The sequence below is a fragment of the Rhododendron vialii genome, chromosome 5a (genome assembly GCF_030253575.1).
Source record: "Rhododendron vialii isolate Sample 1 chromosome 5a, ASM3025357v1".
Classification (NCBI taxonomy): domain Eukaryota; kingdom Viridiplantae; phylum Streptophyta; class Magnoliopsida; order Ericales; family Ericaceae; genus Rhododendron; species Rhododendron vialii.
In genome coordinates this window covers 33,441,804-33,461,886 of record NC_080561.1, presented here as the reverse complement: position 1 = coordinate 33,461,886, position 20,083 = coordinate 33,441,804, and the positions used below count along the sequence as shown (strand labels likewise).

General features: G+C 39.9%; 1 protein-coding gene across 1 annotated transcript in view; it reads left to right on the top strand.

The window, feature by feature from the left end:
• LOC131327259 (uncharacterized) overlaps window positions 1-20,083 on the top strand; it is a 32,507-nt gene that overhangs the window by 8,159 nt on the left and 4,265 nt on the right. The window contains exons 6-12 of the mRNA XM_058360320.1: window positions 634-711; window positions 3,685-3,842; window positions 6,717-6,885; window positions 13,437-13,899; window positions 14,050-14,439; window positions 15,857-16,060; window positions 17,136-17,269. Coding sequence (XP_058216303.1) covers window positions 634-711; window positions 3,685-3,842; window positions 6,717-6,885; window positions 13,437-13,899; window positions 14,050-14,439; window positions 15,857-16,060; window positions 17,136-17,269 — 1,596 coding nt within the window. The remainder of the gene's footprint in view (window positions 1-633; window positions 712-3,684; window positions 3,843-6,716; window positions 6,886-13,436; window positions 13,900-14,049; window positions 14,440-15,856; window positions 16,061-17,135; window positions 17,270-20,083) is intronic.

Below are 20,083 nucleotides of genomic sequence, written 5' to 3'. Positions count from 1 at the left end.
CAGTTCAGGTTGACCAATTAACTGTACCGTAACTTCACTAAGCTGGAATTAAGCTGATTACTGCTCATATTCAGCTTCAATCATAACTTCTCTGTGTGGGCTTTTTGTCGGGACTCCGTAATGGTCCGAGTGTATGCAGTGTATTGCTTTGCTCTCTTGTTTCCAGAATATGTACCAATTACGAAAAATGTGTCATGTCCACACATGTATGCTATTAACCTATGCATTCTTTTGCAAATGGACTTCACATATTGATATGAAGCAGATTCCTGTGACATTTCCTATTACAAGAGTATACAACTTCTGCAAGGAGTAAATGGATAGGTTACAGATTACAGATATGGCTACTAGGGGAAGGCAATGGATTCTTACTTCTTAGGCTCTATGAAAGTGGGCGTTCTTATCAGAACCACTATTTGGGTCATGGATGCCTGCTTACCGTGCCTACTTTCGAACCATTGCTTGTTTAATGTGAATGCTACCACCATCTGTTACTCTAGTCCATTTGTTTTCTATGTGACTTGTGGTTGAATTTACTGTTTGGATATGGTAATGTTGCCAACAATTTCTATTCCAATTGGTTGTTTTGGTATAACACGTTTTCTGTTGGGGCGTGGATGTGCTGACATATAGGGTACAGGATGTTGCTGAGTTACTTGGCATGATGATTGAAGACCACAAACGCGTGCAGCCTAATATGAGAACCTATGCGTAAGCGCCAAAATTTGTTTTGTTAATGGAATTATTGTCTTCGTGTTATTTTGACATATTTTGTGTTATTTTTCATCTGCTTCCTCCCCCTCTTTCGCAATAATGACATAGCCGATAGGAATCTTTGTTACTTAGCAGTGTTGGTTGTCTATGGATTTTCAGTATTTATGAGCCCAATGGCAAGATAGTCATTTTGCGTAGGTTGATTGAGTGCCATTTGGGGCCAAGTCCGGTATTTGTGATCTAATATTCATATGTTCATCACATAGGTGTCATGTCTCCCACTGTGTCTGTGTCCCTATTAATCTAGAATTACTGCGTCAAGTGTTCATACTTGTCTGTATCCGTGTCCGTGTTTGTGCTTCTTAGGGCATCTCCAATCCACCTTTATTCCTCCAAAATAGAGGATGGATGTGACACATTAAGGGAGATTTTGTAATTTACTCTCTTTTTTCTTCACTTTTTGGAAGAATCTTTGAGGGACCCACCGTCCTCTTTAGAGTTTGGTCCTCTAAAAGTAAATTTGGAGTACAAAATCTCTCCAAACTCTAAAAATGACGATGGGTCCCTTAAAGATTCTCCTTAAAAGTACAAAAAATGGAGAAAAAATGGGAATCAATTACAAAATCTACCCTCAATGTGTCACATCCATCCTCTATTTTGGAGGAATAGAGGTGGATTGGAGATGCCTTTAGGGTGTATGAATCGCTTCAAAGGTACTTGAGTAGGGGTTTAAGATCAAGTGCTTGTAAAGCCTTTGGAATTTGTATTGTTAACGAACAATTTACAGTTTCTGTATTTATTCTCTTACTCTCTTTTCTCTTTTCTGCTATTCTTATTTTTCCGCTATTCTTATTTGAAGTCTCAATTTTAGCATTTATTGAATAAAATACTCCTCTTCATTGCGGAGGAAGGACTTTAACACATTTGCTTCGTTAAGTTTGGCCTGTTTTAAAATTTCAGAAAGTGTTATGCAACCCCTTAGGGTGTCCTCAATGGCATAAGCAAAATTGGATGACCAAAAGTTGTCATATCAGCTTTTTTGTGATTATTCATTTAAGGGATTGCTAAGCTTAACGATGTTGAGGTCCACAATGGACCATAATCAAGAACCCATTTCTAGTATAGAGAGAAAGAGTTGGGATTTTATGTAAGTGGGTAGGCTCATTGATTGTGATGGGAGGAGAGAGAAAGGAAATAAAGGGTGTGGTCTCCATTAAATATCCAAAGAAAAAAAATTTCTAGTTTTGGTCATCCAAATGCCAAAATTTGGTTATTGGTTAGGGGTAGGGGTGAGAAAATTACCTGCCCACCCGTGGACCCGACCCGTCCCGTCCCGTCCCGAAGGGTTTCGGGCTGGTTCGAACATGTGATTTGATCGGGTACGGGTTGGGTTTCCTGTAAAAATTGATTTTCGGTTCGGGGTTCGGGTTAGTACTCATCCAACCCATCGGGCCCGACCCGACCATTTTAATACATATATATATATATATATATATATATATGTATATATATATGTATGTATATAGACACACACCACGGTTCACATGAGGGATCCCGCACTTTCTTACGGTGCGGGACTCCCCCTTCCCGATTGAATTTCGATAATTCAAGCCGCTCAATGTGTGCAGAACGTGATTTTAAGGGTACCCGCGAGAAATCAGCAAAAAAAATGACCGGGAAGGGCTTCATCTGAGCAGTTTTTTTTGAACCATTCAATGAAAACTGCTCGGATGAAGCCCTTCCCGGTCATTTTTTTTGCTGATTTCTTGCGGGTACCTTTAAAATCACGTTCTGATCACTTTGAGCGGCTCGGATCATCGAAATTCAATCGGGAGGGGGAGTCCCGCACCGTAAGAAAGTGCGGGATCCCTCACCGGAACCTGACTCTGTGTGTGTGTGTGTGTGTGTGTGTGTATGTATGTATATATATATATATATATATATATACATACATACATACATACATAGTCAGCCACAAATGAGGGAGTCCTTATTTTAGTTAAAATGCGGACCTCCTCATTTCTCCCATTTTCCGATCGAATTTCGATGATCCGAGCCGCTCAATGTGTTCAGAACGTGATTTTAAGGGTACCCGTGAGAAATCGGCAAAAAAAATGACCGGGAAGGGCTTCATTCGAGCAGTTTTTGTTTGAACCGTTCGATAAAAAACAAGCAAAAACTGTTCGGATGAAGCCCTTCCCGGTCATTTTTTTTGCTGATTTCTCGCGGGTACCCTTAAAATCACGTTCTGAACACATTGAGCGGCTCGGATCATCGAAATTCAATCGGGAAAAGGAGGTCCGCATTTTATTAAAATGAGGTGGTCCTTACAGGAGACGGACTGCATACATACACACACACACACATCTCTAGCGTCCAGCCCTAGCCCACTTTCCACTTCCTTGCTTCCCATCCCACCCAGCCGCCCCAAAACACCCACGTTCCAGATCTGAAAAAATGCCGCCGGCGATGGCCTCTGCCGCACATCGCTCACTCTCGTCGTCCACCCTCCACTCTAGTCGTCCACCGTTTCTATCGCACACCGTCCAACGTTCGCACTCCACCGTCCAGATCTGAAAATGTCGGACACCGTCTCTCTCGCTCTCGTGTCCGGCGTCTCTCTCTCAAATAGGTAAATCAGTTCTGCTCTTGTTCTCTCGTAATTTTTTGTGGGTTTTGGTGAGATTTGATTTGACCCGGGACGACCCGTGCTCACCCCTAGTTAAAGGATTGCAAAGTTTGGTTATATCATTGTGAGCTATATTTTGGACCAACATTGCTAACTTTAGAAATCTTTTAGTTTTGGTTATGCCATTGGAGACACTCTTAAGACAGACCAACTTAATGTTGTTTCTTAGCAGGAAATTTGGTGCCAACAGAATGAACTTGAGCTTATCTCTTTCCTCTTTGTTTGCTTGATAGCCATGAATTTTGCTTTTTTCTTCTATGACAATTTGCTTTTTTGTCCAGGCTACTAGTCGAGTGTTTTACCAAGTACACGGTAGTACGAGAAGCTATTCGTCATTTTCGTGCTCTTAAGAACTTTGAAGGGGGCACTGTAATTTTGCATAACGAGGGGAAAGACGGAGACCCACTTTCACTCTATCTTAGGGCACTATGTCGAGAAGGTATGGAAAAATTTCTTGTCGATCTTTTCTTTTAGGAGAATGAACTTGTTTTCTTTTACAATCCTTGTGTGTGTGTGTGTGTGTGTGTATATATATATATATATATATATCGGGGAGGTTCGGGGAACCCTTAAAAAAACCTCCCAAATCTTAATCTCATAGTTCCCGATCAAATTTTGATGATCCAAGCCGCTCAATGTGTTCAGAAAGGGATTTTAAGAGTGCCCGCGAGAAATTGGCAAAAAAAATAACCGGGAAGGGCTTGATTTGAGCAGTTTTTTATTGAACCGTTCAATAAAGTTCAATAAAAAACTGTTCGGATGAAGCCCTTCCCGGTCATTTTTTTGCTCATTTTTTTGCTGATTTCTCGCGGGTACTCTTAAAATCATGTACTGATTACATTGAGCGGCTCAGATCATCAAAATTCGATCGGGAACTTGGGGCGGGGGGGAGGGGTTAGAGGTTTTTTTAAAGGTCATATATATATGAGTCCCCTTCAGGTAAGGGCGTCCTCATTTTAAATAAAATGCGGATGTCCTCGTTTCTCCCCTTTCCCGATCAAATTTCGATGATCCGAGCCGCTCAATATGTTCAGAACATGATTTTAAAGGTACCCGTGAGAAATCAGTAAAAAAAATGACCGGGAAGGGCTTGATTTTAGCAGTTTTTATTTGAACCGTTCGATAAAATACGAACAAAAACTGCTCGGATCAAGCTCTTTTTGGTCTTTTTTTTTTTTTGCTAATTTCTCGCGGGTACCCTTAAAATCTTGTTTTGAACATATTGAGCGGCTCGGACCATCGCAAATTGGTTAAATAAGGACCTCCCCATTTCTCCCATTTCTCGTTCGATATGTTCACCTGCGGGCACCCTTAATTAGAGAAAATACGGACGTCGAACACCAGCCGTTGGATTGTGTTTTGAATGGTTAGGATCCGCGGACGTATTCTTACAGGGAAGAATATATACGTCCGCGGATCCAGACCATTTAAAACACAATCCAACGGCTGGAGCTCGACGTCTGTAGATTGTATATATGCGGGCGCCCTTACCTGAAGAGGACTATACACACACACACACAGAGTCCGTCTCCCATGAGGGGGTCCTCATTTTAGTTAAAATGCTGTTCGAGGGACATAACATTTAACACAACTTTTGGCAGAAAATGTAATCGGAGCCCCATGCTTATAATTAGAGCTGTACAATTTGTTTAAAACATGTTTTTAAGAGTTCCCGTCAGAAATCAACTCATTCGGATATCGGTAAGAGCTTGATTGATTCATTCAATTTTTATCTTCCCTTACCGATATCCGAATGAGTTGGTTTTTTACAGAAACTCTTAAAAACATGGTTTAAACAAATTGAACAGTTTTTGTCGATCGCCAGTGATTGTGGCGATCGCCAGAGTTTTGTTGAACAGATACCTTGTTTTCCTATTTTCTGCATGCTTCCCCTGTTCCCTTCCCCGTTTGTGGTTTTATTACTTGTTCTCACCTATATCTGTTCAATGGCTAATTAAAACGTACTTGCAAAATCAACGGAATAAACTGAAACGCTTTATGTCAAACAATTAGAGGTCACCCTTTTGGTTGGGCGGAAAGGCGTGCCTAACACCTCCTCCACACCGTACCCTTGGCTCCTGAATTCAGAATCTCGATCTTTTTGGTTTCTTGGTTCCTAAAATCAACTGGTGACTCTAAACAGAATAAATGCGCCGCAACGGGCACTTCCGATCAAACAAGGCATGCCGCAACGGGTGTCTAAAAGAGAGTAGTTCACTAATTGGTCATCCTGTGTGGTGAGACCTCGAGAGGGGGGTATTCACACCTGGGCCATTGTCAGTGGTAGGCTAGCACAGGTTCGCAGTTTGATAACTTGATATACTACCTTTAACATTTGTGTCCTTGAGTGCATTTCTACACCGATGGAGTGCAAGTTCAAAGATACTACGACGACGACATTGCATTTCCATCTCAAGTTTCAAATGTCCGCTCTTCACTTGGTGTTATTTGTTATTGGCACTTGTTCCTTCACGTACCCACATTTTGGTTTCACATAGCAACACCCTTGAGGCCCTTGGTTGAGTTCTTTCCCCATTTGGGTGTTATGTTGTGATTATTGGTTTGTTGATTTGGGTTTGTGCCAAGGAGATCGTGAACTTTTTTGTGTGTGTGAACCTCAGGTAGATTAGCTGATGAAATTCAAATAGGATAACAGAAGTGGATGTAGGCACAAGGGAAATCTATGTAGATCGTGGTTTTGATCTTTCTTTTATTTCAGATCTGGTACTTTGGTACCTACATTAGATGAATCTTTGGTTTGCATATTTTGAATTATGGTTAGAGTGCTGTCAACTGTCAAGTGGATGCTACTTGGATGGTAAGGGGGACTTATGAAGTGGCTTTCCTTCAAATGCTCAATTCTTTGCCGTAACATGGGGATTTACTGAAGCTTTTCGTCTGAGCCAAAGTTCTTTTTCTGGACTCCTGTGCCTTGTAGTTATATCTGATGGCTTTAGCCTTTATGAATCTTTGCTGCTGCACCTTCATTCAAATTTTATAACTAAATCAGCATATCTTCTCATTTCATAGTAGCTAATTTGTTGACCATCGAGGGATGTGTAACCCGACTCTTGACCAATTCCTTAGTTTGATTAATTCAATTGACATGCATAGCTGCCTTTCGTTTTGTGGTATTTTGTTTTTCCCCGGTACGGATGGCATCCCTTGATGCCTTATTTTAATAAATGCTACTGCTCTTATCAAAGGAAAAAAGGAATGAAAAGATAAACTCAAATGTTTCTTATCTGATTCTTTAGGAGCTCTGATAGATCCAAAATTAGATGTTACTGAGTTGGTAGTCATTTTAAACCAGGAAGGATTATTGAGTTGCTCGAAGCTTTGGAAGCTATGGCCAAAGATAACCAACCAATCCCACCCAGAGCCATGATCTTGAGCAAGAAATATCGGACTCTAGTTAGTTCTTGGATTGAACCTTTGCAAGAAGAGGCTGAACTTGGATATGAGATTGATTACATTGCCAGGTGTGGAATTTCTGTTCATCTATAGATTTGCTGTTTCCATATGATTTAAATAATCTATCCTGAGGTGTTGAGAATGCGACATAATAGTTAAAAAAAAAGCGTCTAGTTCATGACTTCATTCTAGGCTTTTTGGACCAAAAGCCGATAAAAAGAAAGCTGGTTCGGCAACCGGCTTATAAGCCCGGCCGAAAACAGAAAAGCCTACTTTTTTTTCTTTCTTTCTCAAACATTACGATTGCAAAGCTAGCTAGAAGCTCTTGAGCCAAACAGAGTGAGCTCTTTGTGTTTGGCTTTGTCTAATTTAGTAAAAAGGGAATGATGCAATCAAAATATCAAAGGGAATCAAAGATTGAAAGAAAGAGAGCAAAATCCCATTCAAGGTGATAAACCCCAAAGGGTAGAGAGAGAAACTGTCTCAAAATGCTCTGATACCCGAGTTTGATGCAGTAAGATTTAGGGGTATTGTTGTCATTTTAGTGTTTTTAGTGTGTGAGGGTTTTGAGTCTATAAATAGGAGTCTTGTGCCCTCATTAGACAGTTTTTTGATTATTAAGAATATTGAATATATTGATAGAGACATAGTTTCTCTCTCTACCCTTTGGGGTTTATCCCCTTGAATGAGATTTTGCTCTTTTCTTTGAATCTTTGATTCCCTTTGGTATCTTGATTGCATCATTTGGTATCAGAGCTTTTAGGCTCGATCCCCACCCTTCATCTTGCCGGAAACCCTCGCCTGAAACCTAACCTCGCCCGAACCTCAAAATGGCGCCGAAATCTTCGCCGGAGACTCGTCGGAGCCCGAAGTCTCCTCGAGTCCACTCAAAATCTCCATATCTACGCAACCCAAAGCCATATAACTTGATTTCAACCCTTGAAACTCATAAATCAACCATTTTTGGAGCTGATTCTGGCTGTTTTAGACAACAATACCCCTAAATCTTACTGCATCAGACTAATGATGCAATCAAGATACCAAAGGGAATCAAAAATTCAAAGAAAAGAGCAAAATCTCATTCAAGGGGATTAGAGAGAGAAACTATGTCTCTATCAATATATTCAATATTCTTAATAATCAAAAAACTGCCTAATGAGGGCACAAGACACCTATTTATAGATTCAAAACCCTACGCACACTAAAGACACTAAAATGACAACAATACCCCTAATCTTACTGCATCAGACTCACCCTCTTTAAAAAAACTTGTCCTCAAGTTGGACAACTAGACACGAGACACTAAATAAATAAATAAAACATAAAGCATGCAAGCTTCGGGTTAGGCATGTAGCCTCATTTTATTGACCATCATTCATCACCCCTTATGCATAACCCATCTTGGCTACAGATCTGTCCATTTCGTCACTGTTCACACTCGACCCAGTGTACGAGTCACCATTTTCGAGGCTAGATCTGCCTGTTTCAACCCTCACACAGGTGATTTCGACTATACCCAGCCCCTTTTTGAACTTGACTTTTGTCTTTCTTGAGCTCAAAATCCATTTCGGCACTCAAGACAGTGACTTACACCTACGAACTACTATTTTAGCACTTGAATCTGTGTTTTTAGGTTCGATTCTAGTTGGGTTTGTCTCGTTTGTTGCGATTAGTGTCGATTTCCATTGTTTTGTTCGGTATTTGAGGCTATTTGGTGATTGAGTTAACTTGGTTTAAGTATTTTGGCTGAGTTGACTGAGTTTGGGTTTAAAATCACTGATTTGATTGAGTTTTGGTCTAAATCACTAAGTGGATTGAGTTCGGTTACTGAGTTGACCGAGACTAGTTTTGATTTTGTTGATTAGCTGGTGAATTGGCTCATAGAGCAATGGAAAAGAGAAGAGGTAGAGGTAGAGATGTTATGGGAAAGTTTGGTGATGAAATTGATACTTATGGCAATTCAAATTGCAAGAGGAATGAGATTAAAGAGTTGAGTGAAGAAGTATCTATCTTGGTTGAGAAGATGCGGCATTTTCAACTTCCAACCAAAGGTATGAATTGCATTCGATTTGAGAATCGTTTTGGTGCTCCGCATTGGCGTAGAGCATGTTCGAACAATATTGACTATGAACTCCTTAAGTTTGATGGAAGTTTCACTCCTAACGTGTTTGTCGATTGGTTGAATACTCTTGAGAGAGTGTTTGAATGTCATGATATTGTTTCTAAACACCTTCGAAGAATAGCCTTCGATTGGTGGGAACAATTACAAGATAGTAGGAAAAAGAGAGGTAAGAGAAAGATTAGAGAGTGGGAGAAGATGAAGAAAACATTCAAGGAATGGTTCTTACCTTTCCCTTCCTTTGCGAATGTCGGTTCTTTGACTAATGCTCGTAAGTGGTGGACTCAAGAGAAATCCTTTGGGGTGACGGAACTTGGTTATTTTAAGGATTTTTCCATCTTTGATGAATATTTTAGTGACAAGCTTGAGGATGTTCTCAGAGATGATTGTGTAGTTGAGGTTGAAGATGAGTGTAAAGATTTACTCATCTTTGATGAGTCTCCAAATGAAGACTTTGGAGGTGATTTTGAAGGAATTCCCGTATTTGACGAGTTTCCATATGAGGATGATGAGGATGATAGTGTTTCTATGCTTGATGAACTTTCACATGAAGTGTTTGAAAATGATTGTATCGTTGAGACTTGTAGTGATTTTGAAGATGTTCCCATATGGGACAAGTTTGAAGAAGAGTTGGGTAATGAAGGGCTTGAGCACATTGGTGGTAATAATGAAGAACAAGAAATGCCTATTCTTGTGAGCAATGAGCCTTGCTAATTGCAGTGGGAAGATACCCAACAAGTGCAAGAAGGGAATGGAGTTGATGTTGCATTGAGTGTGCTACCAAAGTCCGAAGAGGTTGTCTTTGATTTCCCGCCGGTTCTAGAGGATTTCATAGAGTCGAAGCTTGATGATTGCTTCCATAAGATGCCTCCCAAATCATCTTTGGTGTGAAATAGTGAACTTTGTGTTGAATTCACTCTTGGCAACTTGAGACAACTTGAAGATCATTTGGGGATGGTCTTCACTCGTGAAAGTCTTGGGCGTGATTTTGGGCATGAGTTGAGGTTGAAATTTCTCTATGCGATGGTTGGTGATTCTTGTGACGCTTTGGATCCAAAGGTAGTCACCTATGCTGAGGAAGTGTTGAGCCTTAAGAGGTATGGCAAATGGATGATTTCTTGGCACATAAGCTAGGACGCGGTGGATGTACATAAACGGAAGCTCGTATTGAAGATGGGTTATGCATAAGGGGTGATGAATGATGGTCAACTCCATGCCATGCCTCCATGCCATTCTTCTTGTATTTGTCCCCTATCTTCCCAATGAAAGAAGCAAGGCTCATTGCTTACAAGAATAGGCATTTCTTGTTCTATACTACTACCACCACCATCTTCAAAATCACTACAAGTCTCAAAGACAGAATCATCCTTAAAATATTCGTGTGAGAGCTCATCAAAGATGGGAACATCATCATCATCATCACTGTCCTCCTTTGAAAACTCATCAAACTTGGGAATGCTTTTGAAAACACCTCCAGAATCTTCCTTTGGAGACTCATCAAAGACGGATAAATCTTCACACTCATCTTCAATCTCAAACACACAATCATCTCCAAGAAATTCTTCATTAGGATATTCATCAAGATGTAATAGTCATCCAGGATGCGATCTTCTTCAACTAGATCACCTCCATGTTCAAAAGTAAGATCATTTTCAAGAGCAACTCCGAATTCTTCACTTGGAGGCTCATCATAGACCAAAATGTCGTCAAAATAACCTTGTTCCTTCCCCACATCAAATTCATTTGGATAAAGACTCAATTCATCCTCAAACTTTTTCCGAAGGAGATATGCAAAGGACTTGGAAAACTCATCAACGTTTTCCTCTTTGTAGTCAAATTGATCCAACTGTGAACTACACTAACTTGGAATATTAAAAGGAGTTTCAAGTGGACTTCGAGAATCATCACCACCACCTTCGCTTGGAGGTAGCAAACGTTGCACCTTCTCCTTCAAGGTAGCAACTTCTCTTTTCAACAACAATAGTTGCACCTTGTTTTGCAAGGTAACAACGTGTTTACTCAACTCTTTAATCTCATTCCTCTTGCAATTGAATTGCCATAAGTATCAAATTTATCACCAAAATTTCTCACATCTCTACCTCTTTGAGCCATTTGTTTCACAAGAAACCCAGTTAACTCAGCAATTTCCAGCCCAAACTTGGTCAACTCAGCACAAAACCCAGCAAACTCAGTCACAAACTAGATCTATCACACCCAACAATCAGGTTAACCCCAAATAATCAACACCCAGTCAACTCAGTCAGAGAATTCAGTTAACTCAGCCCCAGTGAACTCAACAGTCTTCCACAACCCAGGTGACTCAGTAATACAACCCACTCAGTAGTTACAGCAACTAAGCTAGGGCTTACACTATACACAACATCCAAAATCAACAAACAAAGGCAGAAAACTGTGCACAGAAACAGTAGATCTTACCAAACACGGGCCGAAATCACTTGCATGGTGCGAGTTGAGCCTTGATCAAACAGATTGCAAACTGGATGAGGTCGAAATCAAAGTCACAGTCGCCTATGAGACTCGCAACATCAGGTTAGGGTCTCGATTGAGGTCCATCCATACTTTAAGATTTCAATTGTGTGGTTTCAAGCTCGGTTTTGGGTTTTCAAGGTGTGTATAGTCAGATTCGAAGGTTGTTTAAGGCTGAGAAAGAGTTTTCGAGGGTCGAATAGTACAGATCAAAGGGTATTAGACTCGAAATCGAAGGGGTTTTGGAGCTACTGGTTCGATTTTGGGTTTTCTGAAAGTTTGCAAGTCTAGATCTAGGGTTTTAAAGTTTGAACAGGGCTGAATAGGCTGCGAACCGCTTGAAACCTGTTCGAAATGCTTAGAGCTAGCGTGATTAGAGCTTGAAAGTGAGAAACCCGAGTGATTTGGGCTCCGGCAAAGTTACGGCGAGGTTTTAAGATTCCGGCGAGATTTAGGGTTTCGGGTAGGTGAGAAAAGAGCCTAGGATCTAAGTCTAGATGCTCTGATACCAAATGATGCAATCAAAATATCAAAGGGAATCAAAGATTGAAAGAAAGAGGGCAAAATCTCATTCAAGGGGATAAACCTCAAAGGGTAGAGCGAGAAACTATGTCTCAATCAATATATTCAATATTTTTAATAATCAAAGGCTACCTAATGAGCACTCTAGACTCCTATTTATAGACCCTCTGCTACAAAGGACTCAAAATGACATACATACCCTTAAACCTACTGCACCAGGGAAAAAGGAAACTTTAAGCTTCGATGTGAACGGGGCCTTAGACGTCAAGAGATCATTTGCCTAACAATAAAGCGCTGAAGCATGCAAAACAACTGCAGAGCTTAGCATTTCAGATGCAGTCAATTTATCAATGATTCCCACATATATACTGTGTGCGCAAGCTCTATTCCAACTAATGTAAACTATGGGTCCCAAGGACATGTTCGGATAGTTCAAAAGGTGTCGTCAATAGTGACTGATAAGCACTCGAGGTCTCGTAGGTTTGAGGATCATGAACTGCTGAGCAAGCTAAGGGTATCTCCAATGGCATAACCAAAATTGGATAGTCAAAATTTGCCACTTCATCTTTTGATTATCCATTTAAGGGGTAGCTAAGAGTAACAATGTGACGTCCCACAATGGTCCATACTCAAAAACCCATTTTTAGTAGAGAGAATGGAAATAAATGTAAGTGGGTGGGTCCATTGATAGTGGTGGGAGGAGAGAGAAAGTAGAGAGAGAGGGTGTGGTCCCCATTAAATTTGGTTATCCAAAAAGATAAGGTTGATAGTTTTGGTTATCCGAAGGCCAAAATTTGGTTATTGGTTAAGGGGTTGCTAAGTTATACCATTGTGAGCCATGTTTTGGACCAACATTGCTAACTTTTGAAATCTTTTTGTTTTGGTTATGCCATTGGGGGAACTCTAAGTTGTAGCCTAGAGGGGTCTGTTACAGACATTAACGAATCTGCCAATTTCAGTATATGATTTGTTGGTCTTTGTAAAATCTACCAGACACTAGAACTAAGTTGCTGGATCACGGAGATAGGGAATGACAATGCTTGAGTGTGACCATTCTTGAACTAAGAGATTTTATTAGGCTTGATATTTATTTTTCAGTCTCAAATTTCAGCTAGATCATTATGAAATTGCCCATGTTAGGAGAAATTTTCAGTGTTGGAATATATTGAGACCAAGGTTCTTTTCCATTCCGATTAGAACTAGAAAGTGAAAGCCAAGCATGTGAATCCCATTATCAAGAGTAGAGATAGCCAGGCTGATTATGGCACACATCTTCACAATATGCCGTTTGTTTTTTGATTTGTTGGTCTTGGTTTGTGACTGATATCATCTAATGCATCACATGATGCAATTCTCGCACTGATTTGTTTTTGGTCGTTTGATGTAGCTTCTTAGCTGGACCTTCGTCTCCTTTATGTGAAATTCATAATACACACAAAGACCAATTTTCTTTTCTATTTCCAGCCATGACTAACAGTGCACAACAAACAGGTACATTGCAGAGGGGGGGCTTACAGGTGAGCGCAAGAGATGGGTTCCTCGGAGAGGGAAGACTCCTTTAGATCCTGATGCCCTTGGGTTTATCTTTAGTTACCCAATAGAGACCTCCTTCAAACAAAGATGTCTCGAGGAATGGAAGATATATCATCGGAAACTGTTGAAAACCTTGCGCAATGAAGGACCTTCAGTTTTAGGAGACGTATCTGAAACTGACTACTTCCGAGTTGAGGAGAGACTTCAGAAAATCCTCAAGGGGCCTGACCAAAATGCCTTAAAGCCCAAGGCTGCTAGTAAGATGTTAGTATCGGAGTTCAAGGAGGAGCTAGAAGCACAGGGTTTGCCTACTGATGGAACCAGGAATGTTCTGTACCAACGTGTCCAGAAAGCAAGAAGAATTAATCGCTCAAGAGGTCTTCCCCTTTGGGTACCCCCTGTTGAAGAGGAAGACGAAGAGGTTAATATCGTACTTGTGGTTCTTAACTCAGATCCTTGGAACATTAACACATATTGGTGCCTTCAGTTTACGGTCTTTTACCAACTGTTTTGTTCATAATAGTGACTGGAGTTTCACTATAATTGATATGGATTGTAATTCTTTCGACAGGTTGATGACGAGCTGGATGAGTTAATTTCACGAATCAAGCTTGAAGAAGGAAACACGGAGTTTTGGAAACGTCGTTTCCTGGGAGAGGGGTTAAACCATGAGCATGAGCATCAAAATCCCATTGATGTAGAGGATTCAGAGAATGCAGATGTCTTGGAGGATGCCACTGACCTTGAAGATGTTTCAAAAGAGGTTGAAGATGAAGAAGCAGATGAAGAGGACGATGATGCGCCACAAACTGAAAGCCAAGTAGGGGACAGGGTTCTGGACAAAGAAGTTGAATCTGCAAAGCCACCTCAGATGATTGGAGTCCAGTTGTTGAAAGATTTTGACGTGAGAGCTTTCACATCAAGACAGTCAAGGAAAAAGTTTGCTCAACTGTTAATGGCGGTAAGGCAGTTCTCGAAATTGTTGGCGATCTCTTTTTTGTTTTGTAAAGTGTATTTCTTGCTTTAATATTTGTCAGGTAATACCTTAATCTTGAATTGGTTGAAATCAGGAACATACGGTTAAGTTTTGCAAGCAATGCATGAAAAATCGTTATTCCACTGTAACTAGGATTTGGTTTGCCCTGTCAGGTTAAACTACTAGTCTACTTTTCTTACTTAACTAAAACCCAACCATCATTTTTGAAAACTCAAACTCTGAAAACCACTCATCTAAACACTGAGCCCTAAACTGATTGTTCTAACCTTGTTTTTTTTAATCCACCATTGTGGATAATGATAATTAATCTTTTCAAAATTTGAAACTCTGAAAACCACTCATGTAAACACTGAGAGCCCTAAATTGAATGTTCATACCATTTAGTTTATCCACTATTCTGGATAATTAGTTTCAAATTCCCCATTCCGTAAACTGATTGTTGTGGATGAACTGACTGAAAGTATTTAGCATGGCATTCCTTAATTCGTGTTGCTGGATGTTTAATTTGTAAGGGAAAAAGAAAAAGGAGGAACATGACAACGGAAATCATTTTTTATATGCATCTCGAAGTTTTAAATGCTTAGATTCGGCAATTCCTATGAAATGACTACAGACCATGAAAGAAGGAGACATCATCTCATCCTGTGGTACATAGACTTGGATACGGCGTTGGCTTTGGGTCATGTCTAAGTGTCAGAATTATCTAATTTTTATTTCCTGGACAGCTTAATTTCATACTGAGTATATATTAAAACCTTTTTTTATTTTTTCAAGGGTAAAGATGATCTGTATAAACTAAATAGAGCATTTTATGTAGACCTTATAAGTCGTATTTGTAGTAATACTGCAATAGTAGTATTCTTAACTTGACTACTTATACATGTCGGATGCATGCCCAACTAGGCATGTCAGATAATCTATCAAGCAGTTTGTACATGCTTTTGTTCATCCAATACATTAATGTTTTGTCGGGGAGTATTGAATAGCTGCCACATTTTTCTTAAGTTCATTACATTGTTAAGTCAAGCAGCTTGCACATGCTTTTGTTCATCTTATATGTAAGTTTTTATCGCGGAAGATTGAATAGCTGTTATACTGTTTCTTAAGTTATCTTATACCTTCAAACCACATCTAAAAAGCTGTTATACTGTTTCTTAAGTTATCTTATACCTTCAAACCACATCTAAAAATGAGGCTTCTGTAATCATTTTCCTACTTGTTTCATAACCTCTTTAACATGTGGTACCTGCAATTCCAATGCCAAATTCAATTTCCTTTCTGTTTCATCAATCTATTATATGATACTTCTAGCCAACTTTTCTGCCTCTCCACTTCTCCCCTGCAAACTTGATAAAGCGGTAGCTTTTGCATATGAATTCAGATTGATGCTGATGAAGACTGGTTTCCATTAGATGTACACGAGGCCTGTAAGGAGCTGAGGGAGAGGGGATTTTTTGATGTATCTGATATGTACACTATTGCCGATGCTTGGGGTTGGACTTGGGAAAGAGAACTAAAGAACAAGCCTCCACGACGATGGTCACAAGAATGGGAAGTCGAGTTGGCAGTAAAACTTATGCTGAAGGCATGCTTCCGTGTCTTCCTCTTGCAATGTCAATAAGAATTCCTGTGATTACAAAAGTGCTCTCTTGCATATATGTTTAGCTTGGGATCTTGTAGATTTTGAGTTGGCTAAATTACACTGCCTTTCCTGAGGTTTCTAACAACTATTGAGAGTTCCCTTGTAGTTACCAAACTTACAGTTACCTCCTGTGTTGGTTATCTAGTAATGCAAGTTGGCTGTAGTTGTAAGAGTTACCATTTTTCGCATGTACAATGTAGTATGTACACATCAATACATTAGTAGCAAAAGAAACCCACCCAGGCAATTCATAAACCAACAAGATTTCTATTCCCTATCATATCTACTCACTATCCAGTTGCTGGCTGCCGCCCGTTGCCCACATGAGTCACTTTTAGAAACCTCTCTTGTGGCGAAATCAACATGTCCCCCAGCCACTATTCTCTCTTTTTGCGCATGTACAATGTAGTATGTACACAGCAATACATTTGTAGGTAAAGACACCCAACCAGACAATTCGTTACCCAACAATATTTCTATTCTTCTTATCTACTGAGAATCCAGTTAATGGCTGCTGCCGCCGCCACCCACTGTCCACATCAGTCACTTTTAGAAACATCTTGTCTAGTGAAATCACCATGTCCACCAGCCACCATTCTCTCTCAATACTGCCACCTCTCAATGGCGACTCCCAAAATCACCCAAAAAAAGAGTTATCCACACCCATTTCTAACAGTAAAAAACGTTCCCCTTCTGGCAAACATACTTCTTCACTTCAATCCATGATGACCGCAGGACTTCATGCTCCCTCACCAAAAATACCCCACCCACTCGATGACTACAACACACCGTATCCCAACGGAGTTTTTCTTCATTGTCATAAGCTGCAGGGTTATCATTCTATTTGTATTCTTTATTGTCATTTGTAGTTTAATGTCGATATCGAGAGAATTCATTATAAGCCTCTGAAGTGGGACGCATTTTTAAGCATTATCTTTTTGGTATTCACCATCATTAAGACCCTGCAGGAAACTTTATTTTCTTCTTGACTGAGTAAATCATTAATTGATATTTTCAGGTCATAGAATTGGGCGGGACACCAACTATTGGGGATTGCGCCATGATACTACGTGCAGCTATACGAGCTCCTATGCCCTCGGTTTTCTTGAAAATTTTGCAGACAACACACGGTCTTGGCTATGTGTTTGGGAGGTAAGAGCAAGTTCCATAGTGGATATTACTTCAAGGATCGGTTTTTGAAAATTAAAAATCTTCGTTGCTGAGAGTGACCTTGCTTTTATTTTATTTTTGCATCACATCAGGAAGTCTTCTAGCATGCACCACATATCCACTAATCTATTTTCTGTTAAAATTTCTGGGCACTCTTTGAAATATGTTATGTAGATTCTCCTAAATGTACAGCACAGATGGCAGACCCTCAACACTTAGGTTAGGGTATGGCGTATGTGTTTTGAATGTGTAAGTGATCATTAGCAAATCAAGCTTCTTCAGTAATTCGAGTTCATTATATAACCATGCATAGAAAACATGTATTATGTTCTATGAAGCACCACTATGGGTTAGGCGGTAGGGCCAAACTTAAAAAAAAAGAACAAACCTTGAAAAAAGAAAGAGCCACGGGTACGGCTGTATGTTCTTAATTTACGTCATAAATATTGAGTATTTTCGTTAGTAACAAGAATTCAGAAGTACTTCATCTTGATCTAGGTAATGTCAAACCTCTAGCCTTCATCTACCCTCTCAGGCACGTTTTGATCTGTTCTCCAATAAGTTTAAGCAAATGTGCATTAACTTCATTCTAGAACTCCTGTTCTCTGTTTGAATTTGGTAATTCGGAAATCTCTCCTCCTATGTTGTCTTTATTTTCATAATTATCCTCTTCCTTTTCTGTTCTTACTTTTTCATTTCCTTTTCTACATTTTCATAACTTTAACTTTAATGAGAAACATGGTCGTCTTGAATTATGGATGTCTACAAAACGTAAACCTCCTGTATTCAAAATGTTTTCCTTTTTTATGAGGGTATTTAGTTCTTTTGCAAATTTTATAATCATGGTAAGAGCCAGTGTTCTAAAAGTCCCCGCCTAGGGCCAATTAGTCCCCATCTAGGCGCTAGGCGGTGGTCCAACGCCTAGGCGATTAGGCAATTAAGCGCCTAGGTGCTAGGCAGTACCCAGCCGACTTGGGAACACCTAGCGTCTTTTAGAACCTTGGTAAAAGCAACTGAAAGACGAGAATTTGAAATTGGAAGGGCAAAAAGCATGAGTTGTTCATATCGAGCACCTAGGGCATAAAAAAACCATGCGTCCTGAAACTGTACCTGCAGAAGTACATGTTCCATACCCATTGCGTAACGATGCAGTACCCGATGCCAAAATCTACTGGATATTTTTTTGGTGTACCAGGTACTTATTTTTCTGTACCCATACTGCACCATTGCTTGGTACTTGTATGTCAACATTTCCGGGTACCGATGCTTAGTGGATTATGGATGAAATACTCAATGGAACCTTGGACACTTTTACCTTCGAAAAAAATGAAGATTGCAAAGAACAGTAACTATTATTTGGTTTCCATTTGTCATTTGACATGAGCTAAGAAGCACATACACGTCTACGGGCCTCACGTATTCGTGTCCGACATGTGTCGGTCACAGACACGACACAACACTCTCCAAACACGTATTGGACATGACTAAATACTTGTCGAATGTTTTTATTATATTTCTCTTACTTAGACACATTGTGGGCACTCTAGGACATGTTGGAAGCACTCTTCAAACATGCTAAGGACTCATTAAAAGGTCTCCAACGTTTATAAATGATAGCATACCTAATACACTTTACATTTGACGTGTCCGTGTCCTAATTTTCAGAGAAATGACGTGTCCGCGGGTCTATGTCGTGTCGTGTCCGTATCCCGTATCCATGTCGGTGCTTCTTAGGGCATGACAATCAGATGATTTTGGAGTACTAGAGTCCATGTAACATAGCCAATTTGAAATTGATGAAACGGATTGAAAAGAAATACGTGCAAAAAGAGATTTGAAACTGACATAGAACATCAAAACCACATGGGTGTGGGTCGCTAATCCAAATTAAACACAAAATTCTGTATGGTAAACTTGAACCTAGTTTAGACTAAGGGATTGACTTGGTGGATGAGGCGCGTCCTCATCGGGCATGATACCAGGTTTCTAAGTCTCACTGTAGGAAACTCTATTTTCACCTTCCCTTTCTCCCACCGAATGTTATTACTACAAAAAGTGGTTGAGCCTAGTTGCGATAATGTCCAGTTTGTTTGTTGTTGGTATTCGGTTAGAAATGGATTATTTTCCCATCTTTTATCTTTTCTGTTTTGTTGGAGGTTGATGTTTTTAATGGGCTTTTAGGCCACATTTTGGTTCCACAAGCTTTTTGTCCCTCTAATATAGGGTACCTCTTTGAGATTGATGGATACGGCTAGCTCTTTGTAAGCTATCCTCGTTCATAGTGTATCCTCTCTCGCTTTTTGCCGGTGAAGTATGCTTAAGCTTACGTGTAGGCGGAACCATGCAAAATTTATGTGTTCTTGCGTGATTGCTTGTTAGTTTGTTTCTCTTTTTCGTGGTTGTCATAACAAATTGGTGTCAGAGCTTAGGGCTTCATCCCAGGCATTTGTTTATTCCGTTGTGTTTGTTTTTTTGTGATCGATTTGATTGCAATTATGATGGCTAAATATGAAGATTGATGGGCAAAGTAGTAGCTCCAGTCCATGGTGTGTGATGATTTTGGCTTTGCTAGTTTAACAAGGATTATACAAGGTTCTGTTGTGGAAGGAGAAAAAACCTGAAACGATGGAGGAAGTTGTTTAGGAAGAACTTGATGCTAAAGCACCCTATTTGACTCACTTAAGTCTGACTGTTGATATGCTTCGTGAGGTTGTTTAGTACTTGAAGCAATGCCTATATACTTTCCGTATAAGGGATAGTACGACCCTTAACAACCATTCAGATTTTATGAATAGA